The following is a 21,499-nucleotide window of genomic DNA, read 5'->3' as shown; positions in this document are numbered from 1 at the left end:
TTAACATTCCTACATGGAAAAACAATAATTGTAACTTATGAAACTATTCTCAGAATGAGAATAGTTGAAATGAATAGAAATGTGTATATATATATATATATGTCTATATGAATACATATGTGAATATGTGTATATATGTGTACAGGTATACATAAAGGGCACAGGATCAATTTTTTTTTTCCTTTTGGAGGGCAGTTGGAGTTAAGTAACTTACTCAAGGTTACACGGGTTTTTGTGTGTGGGTGTTAAGTGTCTCAGGCTGGAGCTGAACTTGGGTCCTCTTGACTCCGGGGCCAGCGCTTTACTCACTGCACCACCTAGCTGCCCCAGGATCAATTTAATAAGAAGGAATGATACTTAAAAGGTGAAATTAAGAGGTGAAAGAGGAATATAATGAGAGGAGATGGGGAGAGACAGAATGGGGTAATCTATCTCATCTAGAAGAGGAAAGGGAAATGGTCACAATGGAGGGGAAGAACAGGAAGGCAAAAGGGAACCGGTCAACCTTATTTTCATTGAATTTGGCTTAGGGAGGGAATGAATGACATACACACTAAATAGGGTATCTCACCCTACAGGAGAGTAGGAGGGAAGGGGATGAGAGAGGAGATGATGGAAAGGAGGGCAGCCTGGGGGGGAGGGAAGTTGGAAGCACCCACTTTTGAAAAGGGACAGGATCAAAGTAGAGAATAGAACAAGTGGGAGGTGGGATAGGAGGGAGGGAAATGTAGTCAGTCTTTTACAATATATCCATTATGGAAATGTTTTGCATAACTACACATGTAAAACCTATATTGAATTGCTTATCTTCCCAATAAGGGTGAATTTGTCAAGGGAGGAACGGAATGAATCTGGAATTCAAAGCTTTAAAAATCAAATGTTTAACATATATATACTATTATTAATATTATTTTACATGTAACTGGGAAATAAGATATATAGGCACTGGGGCATAGAGATCCACCGTGCCCTGCTGGAAAGTCAGAGGGGGTATGGGAGAAAATTTGGGAGAGAGCAGATTGGAGGAGGGGATATCCAGTGGGATCACTATTTTGGGGTGGTGGATAGGGGTTAAAACAGGGAGAAAATTTGTAACTCAATATCTTGCGGAAATGAATGATGTAAACTAGAAGTTAATAAAGCATTTGAAAAGAAAAAAAAGAAAAGAAAAAAAGAGACTCCCCCCCAATCAATAGCATTTATAACATTAATTGGGCTGTTGTGAGGAAAGCATTGTGTAAATTTTAAAGTGCTTTGGAAGCCTAAAAGAATCATAACTGTGAGCTGTTGCTCTGAAGTGTGCATATATAATAATGACAACTGATATTTATGTAGAATTTGAAAGACTGCAAAGCACTTTACAGACATCTCATTTGATCCTTATAGGAGCTATCAGAAACAGTTGATGAAATATCATTAACTGAACACAGGAAGAACCTGAGCCTCAGTGAGGTTAAGTGACTTTTCTAGGGGCATATAGATCATAAGTATCTAATGTAGAATTTGAACCTGTGCCTTTCCTGGTTCTGAGTTCAGCGCTTTTGACATTCTGCCACAGAGCACATTGTATCTCTTCATAGCGCAGAAAGCCTATCATCCTTACACCTCAACATCAAATGATAATGAGACCTTGTACTACAAATACATTTTCCCTGAAGGTCAGTAATTTTAAAAAATATGTATTTTATTCCCCCCCCCCCCAATTCCATGTTAAAACAATTTTCAACATTTAAAAAAAATTTTGAGTTCCTTCCCTCCCTCTCTTCCTCCCCTCCCTGAGATATTAAGCAATCATATATAGGTTATTATACATGTGAAATTGTGTAAAACATTTCCATATTTGTCATTTTGTTCAAGAAGATTCGAATAAAAGTAAAAGAATGAAAGAAAGAAAGTGAAAAATAGTATGCTTCAGTCTGTATTAAAAAAAATATCAGTTCTTTTTCTGGAGGTCAATAGTATGCTTCATCATTAGCCCTTTGGGATTATCTTGGATCATTGTATTGCTCAGAATAACTAAGTAATTCACCGTTTTTCATTGTACAATATTGTTGTTACTGTGTACAGCATTCTCCTGGTTCTGTTCACTTCACTATACATCAGTTCATGTAAGTCTTTCCTGGTTTTTCTGAAATCATCCTAATTGTCATTCCTTAGAACACAATAATATTCCATTACAATCATATACCACAGCCTGTTTAGTCATTCCCCAATTGATGGGCATCCCTTTGATTTCCAAATCTTAGCCATCACAAAAAGAGCCGCTATAAATGTTTTTGTACAAATAGGTCCTTTCCCCGTTTTCTGAATGTCTTTGGTACATAGACCTAGCAGTGGTTTTGCTGCATCAAAGGGTATGCACAGTTTTATAGCCCTTTCGGCATACTTCCAAATTGCTCATTAGAATGGTTGGATCAGTTCACAACTCCACCAACAGTGCATTAGTGTCCTACTTTTCCCATTTGCCCTCCAATATCTATCATTTTCCTTTTCTGACATATTAGCCAATCTGATAGATATGAGGTGGTACTTCAGAGTTGTTTTAATTAAAACACTTTTTTTTGCCATCCTAAATCAACATTTTATTAACCAAAGCAGATTTCTCCTTCATACTTTCTCTTGAAAATTCGCTAATAAATTGCGATTACAATATGTTGTAAAGATGTCTAGATGTAATTTAGCTTCTACTGTTTACTGATTGAGATATAAACATTGAAACAAACATTTACAGTTACTGCTTGCAACCTGGTCAAGCATTAAACTGGTTAAAGTATAAAGCATTAACTAGTTAAATGAACATTAAAGTAGTTGGCCTATGTATAGCAAAATAAAACTTAAATTAGTGGCTGTCATCCTGCATTCATTGTAAAGAACCCCTTTCTTGCTTGTAATCTGGTAAAACAAACCAGTTTAGTATAAGTAGAGTGAAATTAATTTAAAATTAGGTGGCTGTCACCCTGCCTTCCCTGTATATAAAGAACCTCTTCTCCAATCAACATTCCAAAGTTACCCTTTTTCTTCCCCAGTTTAGTTCCCAAACCAGGCAAACCCCAAACGATAATATTGGGGTTCCTATCACAGTGAATGGAGAGAGCCAAAGGTAGGGCTGCTTTTGACTAGCATTGTTTTTTTTTTTTTTAATGGCATAAGGGCAAAACAGAAAGGAATTCATTCTAAAACCCTAAACCTTCAGAGATTTTGAGGTTATCATATATTGTAAATAAAATACCTTCCTAAAGAATGAGGTTTAAATTTACCCTTGGCATAGCACATGTAACCAGAATTATTTGTTAAATACAGACAACACCTAGGCAATAAAGCAGAAGCCTCACAGCAAATCCCAATTTGACAACCATAAAGACCAAAACATCAATATATTAAAGTTTTCTGATGGTGAATTCAGTACAAAATTTAATTTCAGAGCTTAACAATTATAAATACTGGTGTACATTTAGTCAGTCAAGAATGAAACCTCAGTCTAAGCCACTGCATATAATATACATATTGACATAAAAAGTACAAGTCATGAAAAAATGCTTGTGGGATTCTTTACCATAAGGAAATAATGATGTTAAACTGTCTTGCATACTTAACAAGATAAATTGCAAAGTCAGCATTTTATATTACTGATTTTATTAACTTTTAAAAACACAACTATAGTTCAATATTACAACAAAAATAATAGCTAATAGTGAGTGTGTTAAGATGATTGTAGTCCTTCCCTCATTCTTTATTGCATCCAAAAGCCAGCATTACAATGAGGAGTATTCACTGACCCCCATTATGAGGTTTGACACTGAATCCTTTTTCATGGTGCATTTCTCTAATCAATAGTGACTTACAGCATTTTTTCATATAAGTATTGATAGCTTTGATTTCTTTGTCTGAAAATTACCTGTTCATATCCTTTGACCATAAATTTGACTCAGTTCTCTATGTATTTGAGAAATAAGACCTTTATCAGAAATTCTTGTTCTAGATGTTTCCCCTCAGTTTTCTGCTTTCCTTCTAATTTTGGTCGCATAGGTTCTGTTTGCATGAAAGCTTTTTAATTTTATGTAATCAAAATTATCTGTTTTACATTTTGTAATGCTCTCTGTATTTTCTTTAGTCCAAAATTCTTCCCTCATCCATAGATCTAGGTCAATAATTTAGAATAACTATCTTTCCTTACATTTTATGCTCATTGTTTTAAAATTTCTGGAACCTTAAATTCAGTTGAATTATGAAAAATCTTTTGGTTTATTTCTTTGGAATGATAGGAAAGATTATGTTTATATTCCTAGCACATATCTCAGTACCTGGGACATTATAGTTAATAACTGCATATTGAATGAATGGATGAAAAGAATTTTTAAAAAATCTTTTGAGTTCAAGGGGAAAAAATTCTTTAAGTCTAGGAAAAAGAACATCTGATACATCATTAGTGTATTGACAACTCACCCACTTATCCATTTCTCAACTAAACAAAGTCATCAAATGCTTAAAATGATACTTATGTTTGTGAATTTGATCTAAAACACAGGATGGTCAAATGCAGGAACTGAAATTAGAGCTTGAACAGGTGAATCAAGAATGCCAGTCTCTGAGACTTTCAGAATCACAACTGAGAGGGAAGCTTGAAGAAAACCAGGACCAGGTAGGTGCCGACTGAGACCCTCACAGATTTCTCTCCTTGTCCATATATTCCATAAATGGCAGGGCTGAATTTTGAGTTTTGAAAGCCCCAGCAGTAATTTGAGTGTGGTTTTAGGTGAGTCACTGAAGGGCTCTTCAGGCCTTCATATAGAGAGTTTAAGTCCTAAGGTGGTTTTTGTGCACAGGACTGTTGTGAAGAAATTGGAGAATTTAAAGGGTCACTGGAATCATGCATGGTAATTAATAATAATAACTGACACATAGAACTTTAAAGTTTTCAGGGCACATTATATGTCTCTTTAGCGCCTTATAACAATCCCGGAGGGCAAATACTATGAGTATTATTATTTTTATTATATAGGTGAGGAAATTGAGGCTGAGAAAAGTTTAGTGATGTGCCTGTCAAGGGGGAATAGTGGGAGGAAAGATGATGTATCTGCAGAATAGCCATCACTAATGTATAATAATCACAGTTGTCCAGAAATGGAGTTGATCGTCCCAGCTAATGTCAGTTGTGGAGAGTGGTCTTGAACCCTCTGTCTTTTGGACTTCTGTCATGCCACACTTCTTCTAGATAGGATGCTGAAATTAAAGGTAAAAGGATGGCATCACAATTAAACACGTATGGGAGACTGTGTTTTGATTGTATCTTAAAAATACAAAAATGAATCAGTCTTTCTTGTTCTCAGTATGTGTCTGAGCCAAAAGCTCCACCAGCTCCAAAGGCTTCACACTACTGTAAATTTGAATATCACCAGCCCAGTAGAAATTTGCAAAGAATTTGGCTGTTATGGCTAGATGTTTCCCCTGACTTCTACACTTGGACATATACAATGATGTCCCTCCTCTGAGTCTAGCCTTGAACTTAACTTTCATATTCGCAGAGCTGAGATCAAAAATAGAGTTGGTCTGCTTAAAGAGACTTTCAAAAGAGACCCTCACAAGGCCAACTCAAGCCTCTGTGCAAGATAGCAGGTCATGGCTAAGTCACCTGCTGAGGCTAATTAAGTAGGAAAAGAGAGAATAGGGTAGAAAAAAATGATATAGCTGCAGAGCTGCAACTGATAATATGTAACCATTACAATTGTACAAAAATGGAATGGGCTACCTAGAGTGGCAGGTTCTCCATTACTGGGGCCAACAAAGGCTAGGTGAGCAGATGTAGAGGATTTTGTAAATGACATCACTCTTTAGGTATAGGTTGGACTAGATCGGGGTGGGGAACCTGCAGCCTTGGCCTCTAGACCACATGTGGCCCTCTAGGTCCTCAAGTGCAGGCCTTTGCTTGAAAATTCCACTATAATGTGTGTATACATACATGTACACACATGTATGTATGTATGTACCAACCTTAGGAAAAAGTCATCCAGTCTCTGATTTTTAAATACCTCTAATTTAAGGGAACTCATTACCTACATGTCAAGGAGGAACTATAGCTAATCCATCTCAAACTGGCTAGACTATTTTTAGTTTCTCAGAGAAGGAGCTTTCCATAATGTGTCTCAAGGATTCATTCCATTAAATCTCACAGTCAGGAAATTCCACCTTAATTCTTGCCTAATCTTGCAACACCATAAGCTGATTCTTTTCTGATTTGAAGTATGTTGGTAAAATTTGATGATGATATTAAATCACAGACAAGAAAAATTACCTGAGGTTATAAAATAGACAAGTGGACAAGAAAGAACCAAAATAGTATCTCTTTTGGGAAATGTAGACGCATCTATTTTGGGGACTAACAGAGATAAAATGACAGAAAGAAAATCCAGGACTGTTGGAGCTTAATACTGGTCCTTCCCCAGAAAGGTGTGGCCAATGTTTAACAAAGTGTTCTAAGTGCTTTTTGCTTTGAAATTTGGGCATTTGGTGTGTGGCAGTCAGGTAGAATAAAATTATAGTAATCGATCAGGCATGTATTAAGTGCTTACTATATCTGTACTGAATATTGGTGATATACAGACACAGGTGAAATGGCCCTGCCCCCTAGGAGTTTGCTTTCTGCTCTAAAGAAGTAGCTGGCTATCTAGGGTAAAGTATGAGGAAGTAAACAAATAGTGATGCCCCCATAGGACCCAGTGGGAGAGAAGAGGATTTCATTTCCCTGGGTTTGTGAGATAGTCAAACTAAACTAGGAATTTACTTCCTCCATCTTGTGATAGTCAAGGAGGATCCTTGAGCATTGGCTTAGGAAACCACTTTTCTCAAGTCGAAAATAAGAAGGAAGGGTTAGGAGGACAATTTAAAAGGTATATTCTAGAATAGTGACCATCCTCTCCTTCTTTTTATAATGAGAGGCCACTATAGGCTACCTGTCAGGGATACTTTTCAGAAGCGACATTTAGGACAAATGTGGCTGTCTGACTCTTGCTAGTGAGAGGAGACCTAGATTGGGGTACTTTATAATCATGGCATTAGCGGAAAAGCAAGGCAAGTCAAAATCATCAGAGATGACCATTGTATTCTTTTATGTAATTTTTTTTATTATGAACTGGAAAGTCACCAACAAACATGAATATTCTCATACACATTCACACTAGTGAATGAGGCTGCTATGTGCATCTGAAAATCCACTTTATACAGCTTGTTCCTTCTGAGTTAAATTTAGTGTGGTAGTACCAGCATTGCTCTGCTTTTCTCTGTTTCTGTCTCCTCTCTTCTTTGTGTATTTTTAAAAAACATTTCATTGACACACTTTGCTTTCCCTTCTTTTTTCATTTTCTCACTATCCTCCCATTTCCCCCACCCAGTAAAAAAAAAACAAAACACCCTCTCTTTTAACAAAACTATAATCAATCAAAACACAAAATTGTAATGGTTGTATCTGGAAATATATGTCTTATTTTGCATCTACCCTCTCCCCTCTCCACCAGAAGATGGGAGACATGCTTCATCATATATTTTCTGGAGCTATAATTGTCACCATTGTAACCAAGCCCCAGATAGTAGAAGGGGATTAAAATACGAGGGAAAGATTTGAAGGGACACTGGGGCTAGAAGGCAGTCGAGGCCTTGAAACTGTCATGCCAGTGGCTGTTTCTCTTGAAGAAGACTTGAAAAATTTTTGATGTCATATACCCATATTTGTCACTAAAATTTCCCTGTCATTTAAGCCAAGAGTTGCCTTTGTTCTGAGGAGAACCTACCAGTCTCTGCACAGTGCAGGGGAAATTCTTGGTAGCAGAGATGTGGCTAGTGCTTAGCATGGTGCTGGAGGAACTTAATCAATGCAAATTAGTTGCTTTGGCCTTCAGGATAAAAACTGAATGGCAGCAGAAGCATCCTCTTTAAAGTAGCTTTCTGGAGTTTCCACACAAGAGCTCACCTTTTCATTTTAATTCCTCTCGGTTTATGGGATAAAGATAGAAGCTTTATTTATCTTCATGGTAATGCTGTGAATGATAATATGATGAATTATGTGTCATCTGCCATGTTTGGGACATAAAAGCCAACCCAGGGTTCTGGTTAATCAAGCTAATATATGTACCATACTCGGTATAATAATAATAATAGCTAACATTTGTATAATACCTGCTGTGTGTTAGGCACTGTGCTAAACGTTTTACAATTATTATCTCGTTTTATTCTCACAACAACCCTGGGAGGTAGATGCTATTATTATTTATATTTATGTTAAAGCATTTATATATAAATTTAGGTATTTCTAGAGTTTATTTTTATTTTTATATTTTATATATAATTTATCTATTTATATTCATACAAATGGGAAACTAGGTGGTGCAGTGGATAGAGTGCCAGGTCTAGAGTCAGGAAGACTCATCTTCCTAAATTCAAATCCGACCACAGACTCTTATTAGCTATGTGACTCTGGCAAATCACTCAACTCTTTTTGCATCAGTTTCCTCATCTGTCAAATGAACTGGAGAAGGAATGGCAAACCATTCCAGTATCTGCCAAGAAAACCCCAAACGGAGTCATGAAGAGGCATGACTGGACAACAATATTTATACAAATGTAAAGAATATTTATATTATTATTCCATTTTAGAGTTTAAAAAATTGTAACAGGGGTGGCTAGGTAGCGCAGTGAATAGAGCACCAGCCCTAGAGTCAGGAGGACCTGAGTTGAAATCCAGCTTCAGACATTTAACACTTACTAGTAGTGTGACCTTGGGCAAGTCACTTAACCTCAACTGTCCTGACTTCCCCACTCCAAAAAGCAAAAACAAAACAAAACAAAAAAACCTGAAACAGATTGAGTGACTTGCCCAAGGTCACACAGCTATTATGTGTCTGGTGTCACATTTGAACTCAGGTCTTCTTGAACCCAGGCCTAGTACTCTATTCACTCTACCACCTACCTGCCCCAGTTTTTATAGAACTAAAATATAATGAAACATTTAAAGCAAAAGCTCTGTTGACCTTAGCTTAAACCTTCATTGATAGTTTAGAAATGCTTTAGCATCCTGCAGTAACTCAGGGTAAGTTATGAATATAATTTTTTGTTTTGTAGATAGGCCAAGATGTGGTTATAGTAGTTCAGGATGATGGATATGAGTTAAAAAAAAATAATTTTATTAGTGGGTTGTTTGTAGATGGTGGAACATTTGTAGATTTTAAAGTGTAATATAAATGTGAATTATGATTATTCTAAGACCAAAAAGAATTCTGAGCATATCTCCTGACTTTTGTGGTTAGGTGTTTCCTATACTTTGGTGTTGTTGCTATCTGTTATCCTATACTTCCCCAGCCTACCAAAGACCCCCTTACTATTGTTTCTGCTAAGGATGCAATTTTTAGCAGCTTTTCTATAACCGTTATGCCTTTCCTATTGGGATATAGTTACTGGAAGCCAAGGCAAGGTTGAAGCTGTCACAGTCCCAACACGCAGAGGAGATGCTTCAAGTAAAGGAGCAGATGTACCAGTTGGTGCCTCAGGATTATGTGACTGAGTTGCAGAATGCATTGGCAGAAGAACAACAGATGGTTCAGCATCTCCGGGAGGATTTTAAATTCCACACAGAGCAGGCGAGTAGACAACTGGCAAGCCAGAAGGTAAGCGGAGAATGCTGATGTGAGGTGGTATATTCAGGATCCAGAGGCTTGTTTCTGGAACAAGATTCAGGATGTCCATCTGAGAGTCATTTTGCTAATAGTAGAAAAGTATATTTTGACTTATTGTTTAATAATTCAGAAAAACAAAATCCAAACTAGGTTTTTCCCCAAAAATGACACTTGGGGTTTTTTTGGTGACACTCTAAACCAAATGAAATGGAAATTGTCATAGCGTGGCTTATCCATGTTTGTTCATTCCCCTAAGGCCTCATTACTAAAAATTAATCAGTGTTGGCTTTTCTCTCTAAAGGCCATTCAAAAAACAGCAGGCTTAGGAGGTAACTGATTACATCTGTGCAGCCATTCCATTAAAATTCATGGTTTATTCTTTTTTTTTTTTTTTTCAAAACCAAGATACTTCTAAATTAGACCTCTCCAACAGGTCAGCCAGTGGAGGGGAAGAGAAGAATTGCAATTAATTTGCACATGAATTCCCATGAGGCTTTATGATAAACACAACATATTCCTAATGCCTTCACCTCTTCTTAAAAATAAACAAAACCTTTAGGGATCTTTGTCTCACAAAGTGTTTTCACCAATTTATTCGTTACCTCTGGATTCTCATATTCAAAACCAATGTTGTGAGGTGTTAAAATCTGTCACAGATCAGAATGAATACTACAGGGCTGTAGTGCCAGAAAACTATATAAATTACATATATGCTATAGAAGTGTGAGCTATTACTAAGTAATAAGAAAAAGCTGGTCACTGCTTTTCATATAGATGTCTGTATCTCAAGGATCTTCAGAAATGGGAAAAGGGTGTCAAAGAGAACAATTACTTTGAGAAAGGTTACACCAGGCAGACACAATAGCAGAGGGACATTTTATTCCCACTGAAAATTAGAAATAAAACAGGAGTTAGAAATCTGAGATGAATGAGGAAAGAGGAAAGAAAATGGGGGAAAGACATGGTTATTTCGATGAAAAAGTCAAATAACAAGAATGATCTCTAGTAGGAAAATAACCGCAGATTCAGACAAAGGTCTTGATGGTGCCATAATTAAAGTAGAACCAATTAAAATTAACTTGAAAATGTTTAATGAGATAGAGAGGAAAAGAGAAAGGGAGAGTTCAAAGAGAGGAAGAGATATCTGTGGAAATAGTGATTAAAAGAAATTTTCTTAATTCTGTCTTAATTTGAGAGATGGATTTTTAATACTATTTAGAATTCCAGTCCATAATTGGATTGATTTCTGAACACTTCCCTAAAAATGTTGGATTTTCTGGGAGTATTTTTTGGTGGGGGATGACCTAGTGGAAAGATCATAGCTATAAACAATTATATTTAAGCTGTATTCAAGATTTCCTATCTGCTCAAGAGGTACCTCAGAGAAACTCAAAGCTGTCTTTTTGGGTAAATGTTCAAATATTCTAAGACTGCGTGTTATGTCTTTTTCTACTGAGGTTGAGGATTCCATTTGGGGAAGGATATCCAGGCAGGACTAGGAAGTGTCCATGGTATAGAAATTAATCACTCTCTTTCTGCCTCTCATTTTACTTTGTCTTCAGGTGGTAAAACAAAGAAAGAAGCAGTATCTACAATTTTTGCATTTGTGTTTTGGATGTGACAGGAATGTTCTAAAGCTGTAATATGTTAGATTTGGGTTAGGTGCAAAAAAAAAAAAGAATTTCCTAATTACAAAAATTGAAAAGGTAGACAAAAAAGGCTATGTAATCTCATTAGCACTTTGAAAAACAGGTCCATGAGTAAACCTGTAATGGAGAGAATGAAGTGGATGAACCCATCAGGCACCAGTCACATCTTATACCTACATACCTGCCAGGAAAGGAATGTGTACATTGGAAACAGAGAACTGGGCAACAAAATCAAATGAACTTATTATCTCTTGCGCCGAGTAATGGAGGCTTGCAAAGAAAAGAGCAGGATAAAATAGTTATTCTGAGCAAAGAAAAGCTTATTTTCTCCTTAAACCTTCTGAGGTCAAAGTAAAACATTTGTTAATCAATGAAACAGGAAATTAAATTATAGATAACTCTGAAATGTGTAAGATATTGAACTCCTTTTAAAAAAATCTGTTTTTAATAAGAAAAATGAAGGACAGAAATTTGGACAATTAGGAAGTTATGAAGACCATGCCAAAATAGCTATTGGCAAAAAGCAGATAGGGGAATACTTAGAAAATATGAACATACAGATTTGGCTAGCATGTTATTCTGGGATATTAAATATGAATTTTACTTCTGTTTAATTTTATACACTTATTTGGAGGGCAAATAATGGACAACTGGAGAAATGTTCACACATTCAACATTTATTTAGTCTGCAAACATATACTGTTAAGGGACCATATGTATACAAAGCATTATAGTAGTTTCAGTGTGACAAAATGAATAAGACATGGTCTCTGCCTATGAGCAGCTTACAGTTTAGGAGATAAAATACTTTAGTATCTGTGATTTCATCATTGTTGGTATTTTCCAGTATTAGAATTCCTTCCATTAACACAGATTGCAATTCATAAACATTTATGACTTAAAAGATAAGTTTGTGGGAGTTGCCTAAGTCATGTAGGGGTTGATTGACTTACCTAGGTTTCTATAGCTATTTGAAACCAGATCTTCCATACCTAAGCACAACATTCTACCCCCTATTCCATGCTGCCTATAAAATTCTGTGAAGATGTACATGTGAAGATGTGCAGAAAATTGAAAAGAGGGAAAGTTCCCTGTGTTCAAGGTACCAAAGAGGCTTCACAAAAGATGGAGCATTTGAGCTAGATCTTGAAGAATGGGTAAGATTGGAATGGCTACAGATGGTGGAAGAGAGCTTTGTAGGCAAAACGAACAGTTTGAGCAAAGGCCCAGAGGCTGGAAAGGTCAAGGAATAGCCAGGGAATTATAAACAATGAAGTAGAAAAGAGCATGGGATGTATGAGATGGGATTGGAAATGGAGGTTTGTACCACATTGTGAAGGGTCATGAATGCTATCCTTGGATTTTATTTAGTAGGCAGTGGGGAGCTACTGAAGGTTTTTGAGAGGAAGAGTAGTATTGAAAGTTCATTAAAAAAAAAATAAATTCTAGTTTTGAATGCCTTCCTCCAAAACAGTACTGTCAAATTGTAATCAGAATAGACAACTAAACTGTATATTAGGATATCTGCTGAATGCATACTGATCACATATCAATGTTATCTATATTTCGTTGTATTTTTACTTATTTTGTTATATATTCCCCAATTATATTTTAATCTGGTTCAGCCAGAATTTAGGGGTGTTGTGGGCCAAATGTAGTTCACATGTTTTTCACCTCTGTCCTTAAGTATCAATTTGATGCCTCATTATAATGCTAATGATAGTGATGACTGCTATTTATGTAATGTGTAAGGCAATTTATGTACATTATTGAGCTTGATCCTTACAACAAGGCTCTGAGATAAATGCTACAGATATTTCTATCTTCATTTCACAATTGAGGAAGCACACTGATACTATTTGATACTATTGTCAGCTTTTTCAACAGTATCAAAGGCACAGGAATCCATCCCAGGTCTTCCTAATATCAAGTCTAGCCCTTTCGCCATTATTCCATGCTTCCACTAAAGCCTTCAAGTATAGGCACAGGGATGAACTGTGTATCTGCTGTCTAAGAATCTACCTGCCTAAGCGCAGAGATACTCACCGTCAGGAGGTCAGCTTCAGGTGAGAATATTTTTGGCCACAAGCACGAGTAAAAATGACCTACCAGGATATGGAGGGTTGCAACCTGTTAACCACATTGGTGAAACCACAGTTCCTTTATGTACTGAAGTAATATTTTTGAAACATGACATGGAGTGGTTTGAGAAGTGACCATGCAGTTTAGTCATAGGATCATAGATTTATAGTTGGAAGGTGCCCCTTGTTTTACAGATGAGAAAAATGAGACAAAGAGTAGCCTAAGGGACTTGCCCAAGATCATATATTAAGTACGTGTTTGACCTGGGATTTGAATTCAGGTCTTCCTGACTCCAAATCTAATGTTTTATCCACTATGCCAGAGATTCTCTAGTCCACTGTCAGTAAGAAAAAAAATCTTTAAATTTTCTAAATGCTTATATAATCAAATGCTATCAATATAGCATTATGGGTTCAAAATTTCTTGAAATAAAATTATGGTGGGGGCAGCTAGGTGGTATAGTGAATAGAGCACCAGCCCTGGAGTCAGGAGGATCTGAGTTCAAATTCGTCCGCAGACACTTCACACACACTAGCCGTGTAACCTTGGGCAAGTCACTTAACCGCAATTGCCCTACCCTTCCCCCTCAAAAAAAAAAAGCAAAAAATAAAATAAAATTAGAGTGGATGAAGGGCACAAAAGCATGTGTTATTTGTGTGTGTGTGTGTGTGTGTGTGTGTGTGTGTGTGGTGTCCTAGTTAAAAGCAGTGAAGGCAAAAGATTCTTGTGAAATCATAACTTAAAAATCTGTTTAGCAAAATTAGAGTGGCATAAGGACAGTGAGATTTAGGTTATTTTTTTAAAATGGTATTCACAGGAAGAGACATTATGAATGACAGCCTATCTGGTCGGAGGTCTGTCTCATTGTGATTGTCTTTGACTTGATTTCATTGAAAATTTTTTAGATTATTCTTGAGAGATGTCAGAATAGTTGATAGAATCAAAACTGTGTTCAGGTATTGCCTCAGAGTACCTCACTATGGGACTATGGATACATCATTCAATGTCTCAATGTTCCAGGCAACTTTCTGAAACTGTAAAATTGTTGATGAGTTGTTTTCCCACACTTGATTAAACTCCCCTTCCCCTCAAAAAATTTGATTTGAAAAGCAGAACATAGCCACATGCTTGTTTAAAAAACTGTAGTCAATCCAGAGTAAGAAGTAGTGTTCTCTTTAAGAGTAAAAAACAAAGCATGACAGATATAATGCCAATAGAGGTATTATCTGAAACCCAGTAGATGATTAATGATGGTGTGCTGACAGAGAACTGGTCAATAGAGTATTGAACAGGGTTTACAGTGTGTTTACAGCAGTCAGCCTCTCCCAGGATTAACTAGGAAAGCTTCTCCAGCGGCAAACTCGAAATAGAAATAGGGGCAGCTAAATTACGTATTAGGATGCCTGTATATTAGGAAGAGAAGACCCTGAGTAGTATTATTTGAATTGCCCTTAGAAATTCCATTTTCTTTGAAGCATGTCAGTCCCCCAAAGATAAAGGTAAATTCTAGAGTCAAGCAAAGAGCCCCCAAAGGGATGAATGGAGCAGAGATGGAATGTGTAGGACATATCACATAATCTCAAAGTTTATAGTCCAACCTGTATCTGCATAGGAGTATCTTCTACAACATTCCAGATGAGAGCTCTAGTGAGGGGCCACCTGCAACCTCTGAAAGCAGTCCATTCCATTTCAGGATGCTTTTTTTCATTTAGCTGAAAGCTGTATAATTGCAGCTTCTATCATGTCTGCCCTCTGGGGCCAAGTAGGACAAGTCAGTTCTACATGATATCTCTGTAAAATATTTGAAGATCTCAATCATTCCGATTTTACCTTCCCACAGTCATTGTGGGAGATAACTCCCACTGAGTGGCTAAACTCCAGCCTAAAAAGTCTGAATAAATCCTTGTATGACACTTCCTTGAGTCACCTTATCATGATGGTTGCCTTCTCTGGTACACGTCAGCTTCTTAAAGTCCTTTCTGAAATATGGCCGGAATTGAAGACAGTATTATGGTTGTGGAGTGACCAGGGCACACAGTAAGGCAAAACTTCCCTCCTTCCTTTTGGACGTAGGCGTGTGCTAAGTAATAGTAAGCAATAAATAGCAATTAAATAAAATACAAGAAATATTTCAGGGCATTACATGCTTGTCGAATGAATGGTGCACATAGTTAAATACTGTCAGGAATTTAAAGGAGGTAGAAATAATTGGGGTCTGACTCAGAAGATTTGGAAGGTTTCATGAAAGATTTGAGATAGATCTTGAAATATAGGTGGATTCTAATATTTAGAAAGTATAAATTACAAAGAGAAAGAATAATGTGTCAAATAGTAGACTACAAGTAATTATGGCTAAACAATGGAATAGGGATAGAGACTGGAACTATCATAAGGGGAACTCCCAGGTAAGAAAAATCCCTCTACCAATGTGCATCTCAACTTTGTCTTCAGCTTTCATCTTAGAAAGTTGCCTATAGCACTGAGTTTAATGAATTGTCCTACATCACACAGCATTGGAATAGGATAGGCTAAATGTAAAGAAAACTTGATTGGAAAACCTCCTGGGTTATTTGTCTTCCAAGGGAAATTCCATCACTTAAAAAGCATTAATTATAAAAATCTTAGGAATAATAGGGAGGTGACCTATCTCTGGTTTCTTGAAAAGAAAAATAAAAGCTAACATTTAGATCATACCTATTGTGTGTTAGGTACTGTACTAAGTGCTTTACAGTTATATCATTTGATCCTCACAGGAAGGGCTACTATTATCTCCATTCTAGAGTTGAAGAAATTGAGGAAGACAGAGGACTTGCCCAGGGTCACACAGCTGGTGTCTGGCTAGATTTGCATTTAGTTCTTCCTGACTCTGGGTCCAGTACTCTGTTCACTTTGCCACCTATCAGCTTCCTCTTTTAAAAGGAAATATTTTCGCGGCATTTTGGCCCACTCTGTTGCTCTGTTGTGTTTTAAAATGGTTGTCAGCATTGCAACACCTTTCTAAAGCAGTACTGCACATACTTTCAGACCTATGTCCAAATATATATGTCTATGTATATGTAGATGTATATCTCAGATACTCAAAATTTGCTTTGTATTCTGAAGTGTACAAGCGATAACACTCCACTGTGAATTTAAAATGGTGATTTGCTGACTTTTCGGACAGGAACAGCATGAAGAACGGCTTAGAGACATGGAGGAGAGGGTGGAAGAAGTGGAAATGAATCTGAAAAACATGGAAATACTGTTGCAGGAAAAAGTGGAACAGTTGAAAGAGCAAGTAAGTGATGCTAATAACTTTAACCATTTCTGTGTTTGCCTCTTTTTTTTCTGAGTATTTTTTTGAATGATAGATGTGTGACTTACTTGGCTACTTTGGAGAAGAGACTGCTGTAGAGTACAATGCAGAGAGCTGTCCTAAGCCTAAGGCTGTGCTAGAGAATACTTCTTGGCAGCCAGGGACTGGCTTAAATGTGACCCATTTCCTCATCTAGCATGTGTATCCTAGGCGCTTAATATGGGCCATGAGAAAAAATAGAGACTTGGATCCAAAGTGTGAGCAAGACATTTCATCTCTTAGGGCCACTGTGTTCTTATTTACAAAATGACAAGAGATGATAGCTTAAGAAGTCCGTTCTAGCTCTAAGAATGTTAGGGCTTTGTGGCTCAACACTTGTTAGTTGGTGACAAAAAGAAATATATAAGTATGCAAAGGGTATGTGATTTATTAGCATGGGAAATTCTTTGTATAGGACGTCTATCTACCATTGCAGATCTCAATCCCAATCCATCTGGTCTGTGATTTAGGGAACTGCTGGAGGGATGCAATGGTTAAGTGGCTTGCCAATGGTCCCCCATCACAATAAGTATCAGATTTAGGACCTAGATATTCCTGATTATGAGTTGAAAATTCTAATTTTCTGGCAAGGAAATAAGACTTGAAAAATAAGAATATCTTTTGAGAATGATAGATACTTCCCTCCATTGCCATCAATGAATGTTAATAGAATTTTAAATATGGTCCAGACAGGACTGGTCTAGCATGGGAATAGCCAGATAAGAACAAATTATGGCCACAGACGGTCATTTACTTTGGCCACGTATAAGGGGAGTTAGATTTATTGAATATTTTCTAGAATGTCCAGACCAAAGTCGAGTCGGTAAGTACTGAGTGCCTAGTACTGTGCTCTAGGGACAGTAGGAGACTCAAAAGAAGACACAGTCCTTATATTTAACAAGTTTATGACATAGTTCAGAACACAAGATATCCCTATATAAAACAAGAGCAAAAGACAGTGCAATCAAATGCAACATAGTGTGGTATTGACTGGGGCCAGGTAAGTGGTGCAGTGGATTGAATGCCTGGAGTCACTAAGACTTATCTTTGTGAGTTCAAATCTGGCCACAGACATTTACTAGGTATTTGACCCTGGGCAAAACGTTTAACCCTGTTTGCCTTAATTCCTCATAAATAAAATGAGTTGGAGAAGGAAATGGAAAACCACTCTTAACATCTTTCCCAAGAAACCCCCAAATGAAGAGTAGGACATAACTAAAAAATGACTGAACAGCAAAATGTCATTGACTATAAACATTTCAGAAAAATCAAAGAATTCTGAAAGAAATTGAAAGAGTATTTTGTTATTATTATTTGCAATTAAATGACACAGAAATTAAGTTTCTACTCCGGCACTGGAGATAAAAAGACAGAAGCGAATAGTGTGGGCTCTCAAGGTGCTGTGTTTTGGAGAGTTTGGAGATGCTCTTGGCTGAGACTATCCAGGATACATTATCTCTGCACAAATTAAATGCATCTGTACATTTAATATGCAAAAGGTCATTTTTTACAAGATCCTTCAAGTTATATTCCAATTCATGAAACATTTTATGCAGAGCAGTCTGTATTTTTATGAGCATTCAGTCCTTGTGTTATGATAACCTCTGTACCTCCCTAACTTGAACATGACCTATAAGGAATTGGTATTGATATTGTTATAAACAAAAATTGTGTTTGAATCTTGTCAACAGCAGATTTAAATTCTTAAGTTTATAAGCCTCATTTCAAGGATTTGTGATTTCATCAGTGTGGGTACTCACTCAACCAATGTGTAGATCACAACTCTTCTATGAATTAATAGATGTTCAAAAAGTTGCTTTGGCTAAAAATTCCATCACCTTGTGCTTATCTGATAGTGAACCTCTCCACATTTAGGAGGGTCTAAGATGACAGAGTCCATGATAACTCAAAGCTTTTCCAGCTTGATAGAACTTTACAGATCTTGAGCTCTGATGGCATAAGTGACCCACATTCCTTGAGGTATTAATGTAGGATTTTAGTCATCAACATATAATAAACTTAAAACAGCTTAATGAATAGAAATTTGTAATGTTCCTGGGGCCATAAGGCTTTCTTCCAGGCCAGCACTAAAGCATGCTGGTTTTATTTTACTTCCTATACAAGAAGGTTACCTGATAAACTTAAGAATTCTCAAAATAAATAGAAAGGGTATTTGTATGCTCATTGATATGACTTGTCTTATTTAAAAAAAATTAATATTAAAAATCACTTTTTTTTCCTGATTTTTCACATTGTATAGTTTGAGGATCATTATTTTTACTATGAATGAGGAAAAAAAATACTCGTAGGCCAGTATTTTTTATAGTTCCTGGATCTTAGTCATGGTATGTTATTAAGTGAACTCAGTATGAAATACAGGGACCCTGAGCACATTCATCATTCATATGCTAAATGTACCTAATGTTGTATCACAGAATGGAACATCATATCAAGTAATTATGTTGGTTGCTTTTTCCTAGTTTGAGAAGAATGCAAAATCTGATTTGCTGCTAAAAGACCTGTATGTGGAAAATGCTCACCTAATGAAAGCTCTCCAGATTACTGAACAGAAGCAGAAAGGTGCTGAGAAAAAGAATTTTGTCTTGGAGGAAAAGATTATAGCTCTCAATAAGTTAATAAACAAGATCACTCCAGCATCTCTCTCTGTGTAAAAACTATTTCTTTAAAATCATTTTGAGAGGCTATAGGATGTCAACATTTCTAAGTATCTTGCTAGTTATGAACAACCATACAGGGCCTCCATCATGCAGATGGAGATTACGATATTGGGATCCAGGGGTGGGATCAACACATGGCCTTGCTGCCGCAGGTTCCTCACCCCTGGCATAGACTGTCATGTGTTCATTGACAGCTTCAACAGACCTTGGGTGACTTGCCAGGGAAATTCCCCCATCTGCCTCTCAACCAAGTTTAATTTGCTTATTGGGTGATAAAGGGTAGGTTGGTTCCTTCAGGGAGAAATGCATGGAAGGGAAAACCATCAAAACATCTATTTCAATAAAACAAAGATTTTCCTTTGGTTGTGGTGGCCCACATGAGCAGAAAGTGTTGCAGGTCTTTAGAAAGATTGATCATTCCATAGTTATTTCCTTCTGACTCAGGTAATTTTAAGTTTTGTACCCAAGTAAAAACTATGTAAAGGGCACTCTCACTTCACTACATGTCAAGTAGCTCTTTATTTGTGAATTTCCTCTTTTAGTAAACTACCCTACAATAAGGAAACTGCATAAATTACACAAAGGTCTATGGGCTCAGGTCATGATGCTATTTATTGTAAATGCAATCTTCTCCCCTTGAATTTTGTCTTTACACTGGAAGTTGTATCATATGTAAAAAAAATGTATAGTTTTTATATCAATGTGTATATAAACCATGGGTATTTGGTTTCTCTAAATGTATAGCTATAAAGGAAATGACTGTATTTGCTTTGGTACATTTGCAATAAAAAAGGTTTTAGTATTAAAAATGTCAGTGTCTGAAAGTTTGTGGATTTTTTTCCCCCCAAAATAACAAGTATTTATGTAGAGTCTATTATGTGCCAGGTTAGGCATTTTACAAATATTATCTCATTTGATCTTCACAAACACGCTGGGACTAGGTGCTATTATCCCTATTTCATACTTGAGGAAACTGAGGCAAACATTAAGTGACTTTCCCAGGGTCACAGTGCTAGTAAGTATTGGCCAGATTTGAACTTAGGAAAGTGTTTCAGAAGCAGGTAGATCTAAGAAAGTGGGGTTATAGTGACCAAGCTATTTAGTTTATTAACTCCTCAAATACCTGTTTCTTTTCTTTGGTAGGGATATGCGAATAATTTCATTGATTTTTTTTTTAGCCTGAAAGTAAAGCTCTCACATACATGTATAGTCCAACAAAACAAATCTCACATTGGTAAAATCAGAAAATGAATGTCTTTGAATGTTAAGTTCATTACTTCTCTGGCGGAAAGTGATTGGTGTTTCCTCTTCGTTCTTTTAGACTTATAGTTTATCATTGTATTGATCAGTGTTCTAAAGCTTTCAAAGTTGTTTTTTGATATAATAGTTATCAATGTGTGAACTGTCCTTGTTCTGCTTAAGTCATTTTTCATCAGATGAAAGAAGTCTTCCCAATGTCCTCTGGAAATGTCCATTTTGTTATTTCTTATGATATAATAATATTCCATTTCATTCATGTACTACTTGTTTAGCCATTTCCTGATATGACAATAGCCCCCTAATTTCCAACTTGACTACCATGAAAAAAGCTGTGAGTCAGTAAAACTCATGCCCATCTCCTGGGCTAGCCTCTTTCTGATTGCCGAGGACCCTTCTTATCTTCAGGAGATCTGAGATTTCCTGATAAGCTACCATGAAAAGAACTGCTATAAATATTTGTATTTCTCTTCTTCCTTTGACTTCCATAGTATATAGGCTCATACATACAGGTGTAGTTGGGTCAAAGGATATGTACATTGTAGTAATTTTGGAGGTATAGTTTCAGATCATTATCAATAGTTTATGTGTATACCTATTTTCCCTCAGCCCCTCCAAAAACCCTGCTAAGAACGGGATGCATTAGTGTCTAGCCCATGTAGAAAGTATATATTTAAGAACCTAAATGTCAAACTACAACAACCAGACTTAGGAATTTGACATTTTATAGACTTAGGACAATAGGACCATTAAGAGCTAGAAGGGACCTTTAGAGATTATCCAGTACAAACCCCCTCAACTTAAAAATGAGGAAACTCAAGCACACAGTGGCTGAGCTGG

At 36.6% G+C, this 21,499-nt stretch overlaps 1 protein-coding gene across 4 annotated transcripts in view; it reads left to right on the top strand.

Moving 5' to 3' along the window:
• NINL (ninein like) overlaps window positions 1-20,211 on the top strand; it is a 188,856-nt gene extending 168,645 nt beyond the window's left edge. For all 4 annotated transcript variants that reach the window (XM_069075549.1, XM_069075548.1, XM_069075550.1 and 1 more), the window contains 4 exons: window positions 4,526-4,639; window positions 9,438-9,650; window positions 16,554-16,667; window positions 19,205-20,211. In XM_069075549.1, the coding sequence (XP_068931650.1) occupies window positions 4,526-4,639; window positions 9,438-9,650; window positions 16,554-16,667; window positions 19,205-19,396 (633 nt within the window). In that variant the 3' untranslated portion in view covers window positions 19,397-20,211. The remainder of the gene's footprint in view (window positions 1-4,525; window positions 4,640-9,437; window positions 9,651-16,553; window positions 16,668-19,204) is intronic.
• The last annotated feature ends 1,288 nt before the right edge of the window (window positions 20,212-21,499 follow it).

The sequence above is a fragment of the Petaurus breviceps genome, unplaced genomic scaffold, assembly GCF_028583685.1.
Source record: "Petaurus breviceps papuanus isolate PSGF00001 unplaced genomic scaffold, PetGlider_PUasm1.0 90919, whole genome shotgun sequence".
Lineage (NCBI taxonomy): Eukaryota > Metazoa > Chordata > Mammalia > Diprotodontia > Petauridae > Petaurus > Petaurus breviceps.
The sequence above is the reverse complement of the archived record's forward strand: the minus strand, read 5'-3'. Positions and strand labels throughout refer to the sequence as shown.